The sequence below is a fragment of the Pundamilia nyererei genome, unplaced genomic scaffold (genome assembly GCF_000239375.1).
Source record: "Pundamilia nyererei isolate P.nyererei 1_Seehausen unplaced genomic scaffold, PunNye1.0 scaffold00193, whole genome shotgun sequence".
In the NCBI taxonomy this organism is placed as follows: Eukaryota; Metazoa; Chordata; class Actinopteri; order Cichliformes; family Cichlidae; genus Pundamilia; species Pundamilia nyererei.
Genome location: NW_005187594.1, coordinates 642,182 through 644,741, shown reverse-complemented (window position 1 = coordinate 644,741; position 2,560 = coordinate 642,182). Strand labels below are relative to the sequence as shown.

Sequence of the window (2,560 nt, the reverse complement as noted above, 5' to 3'; positions counted from 1 at the left end):
ACACACACAATACGTAATTAATTAGAGCATAACAACAGACTCTTGCAGGTAGATTTTGCAACAAATGCTACACAAAGTCATGATTCAACTTTTCACACACACCTTAGCGGTTTGTTATACGTACACAAAATGGACTAAATTCAAAAGACTGTGGAAAGAACAAGAGATGGAAAAATATTAAGATGAGCAACTTACTGCCTGGCTTGTTCGCGGGTTGCATAGGTAACATTAACCACTGCGGTCTCACTATCTGTGTTGACTGAAAGAAAGAAAAGAGGAAGTCTGAATACATTGTAACTTGTTTCATTACCAGGTTAAACAGCATCCTCGCTGACTGACTGATGTGTGTGACACATTAGTGCACGTCTCTCAGAGCGTTCTAGAGTGCACGTGTGCTTTTGTCATCAAAAACTACTTTTTCATGTGTATTCAATGACACATTTATTGCTTTATTACTGGTGGACATGGGTGATTACAAGCTCCTAGGTCAACATGGATATTTATCATTGGCAGAACTATACTTTTTGCACTAGCCTAACTGCATTTAAACAGGTAAGTTTGGCCACTTACAGTGTGATTGCACAAAAAACATTACATAAAGGGGTGAAAACACACATGAATCAGTCATTTACAGTGGTCCTTCACTATATTGCGGTTCACCTTTCACAGCCTCGCTGTTTCGGGATTTTTTTTTTTTTTTGTGCAATCTTGCATGCTTTGTTTTTTTAAGCGCATTGTGTTCTGTGTCCTGATCGGCTGTAGCCCATTGTCAGTCAATCTCCTGCCGTGTCCCCTGTCCAGCACAGAATGAGTTCAGCTTGTCAAATGTACGTAAATCTTCAATTGCTAGCAGTGTGACTCTGAAGTGCTGTACCGTATGTTTTTAAATTTTCTCCCCAACAAACACGGCAATGTCACCTAAACATTTTGCACTGTCAAAGGCACCTGTGGGTTCCTTTGGTTTCATTCTGTAATACTGGGCTTATTTTTCTACGAAGGTTTGAGTGTTTAAACAAGAGAGAAAAGTGTGAAAATGTTCATGCCTGTCTGTAAGAGTGTATGAAGCGTATAGTGAGGGGTTTTACAGCCTTAAAACATCTATGATAATTGTAAAAAATAAAGTTGGCTACTTTGCGGATTTTACTTATCACGTTATTTTTAGAAGGTAACTCCCGCGATAAACGAGGGACCACTGTATTACTAGTTATTTAGCATCTGGTGCTGGAAAGTTTACTTAAGCAATCCTGAGTCTTCTCTCTGAGGCAGGGTTTAACGAAATCTGTGGCCTGCACACTCAAACACACCAAAAGCCCAAATTGTGAAAATGTGCTTTGATTTACAGCCACTACAGAGTATTTAACAGCAGAATGGGAGGCAGAGCCTTCAGTTTTCAGGCCCCTCTTCTGTGGAACCAGCTTCCAGTTTGGATTCAGGAGACAGACACTATCTCTACTTTCAAGATTAGGCTTCAAACTTTCCTTTTTGCTAAAGCATATAGTTGGATCAGGTGACCCTGAATCCTCCCTTAGTTATGCTGCAACAGGTTTAGTATTAACACTATATGTTAATAGACCTCTCTGCACTGAATCACACTTGTTATTAATCTCTGGCTCTCTCTGGCCGCCCCTCCCTGAGCCTGCTTCTGCCGGAGGTTTCTTCCTGTTAAAAGGAAGTTTTTCCTTCCTACTGTTGCCAAAGCGCTTACTCCAAGGGGGTCATCTGATTGTTGGGTTTTTCTCATTATGCATTATTGTAGGGTCTACCTTACAATATAGGGCACCTTGAGACAACTGTTGTGGTGATTTGGTGCTGTATAATTAAATAAAACTGAACCGAATAGAACAAAGTATCCACTTCATGTACTAGCTCATGTAACACATAGAAAGAAAACCACCCCCTTAATCATCACGGTCATGCACCATCTCTGCTCATCTGACAGCTACAGGAAGGTTCTTTGTGTTTTGCTACTACATTTAAAAAGCACATCACAGAGAGTTACGGTTCTCTTTAAAAACAACTAAACACTAACATGGTTTAGAAGACAGAAGCCTTTTTGTGTACTCTAACTGAATGACTCAATCCTAGATATGCTCTCTAAAGCATGAATATTGGCACCCGCAGTCATTTCTGAACTTTTGGAATAACTCGAGTATCTCATCTTAAATCGTGGAAATAACAAGCATCCAAAAAAAGTGTCTGCAGTGAGTACAGGTGTAACTGTGCATCACTAACACATAGGTTAATGTTTTCATAATATGGCTGTAACTATAAGGTACTGTAGGTGAAGATCAGAATATATGTTACCAGCAGCTAATGCAGAAAGAGTTGCTGTGCTTTTTCCATGCACCACATACTCTAAGGTTTATGGATCAATAGCATGCTGTCTGGTCCAGGCTCAAATTGAATCAGTGATTAATATCCACAGTTAGCCAGTCGGTTATATGATACTGCCAGCATTTTCTACTTCTGTCCCATGGAGTACCTCAACAGTGACATTCCTGCTAGATCTACTTGTTCTCACTAATGTTCAAGAACTGAAATAATAATAATAATAATAATA

At 39.6% G+C, this 2,560-nt stretch overlaps 1 protein-coding gene across 1 annotated transcript in view; it reads right to left on the bottom strand.

Annotated features, from left to right (window-relative positions):
• The window catches only part of igf2bp1 (insulin-like growth factor 2 mRNA binding protein 1), a 42,776-nt gene that overhangs the window by 4,826 nt on the left and 35,390 nt on the right, over window positions 1-2,560 (bottom strand). Inside the window, exon 5 of the mRNA XM_005747301.2 lies at window positions 196-259. Coding sequence (XP_005747358.1) covers window positions 196-259 — 64 coding nt within the window. The remainder of the gene's footprint in view (window positions 1-195; window positions 260-2,560) is intronic.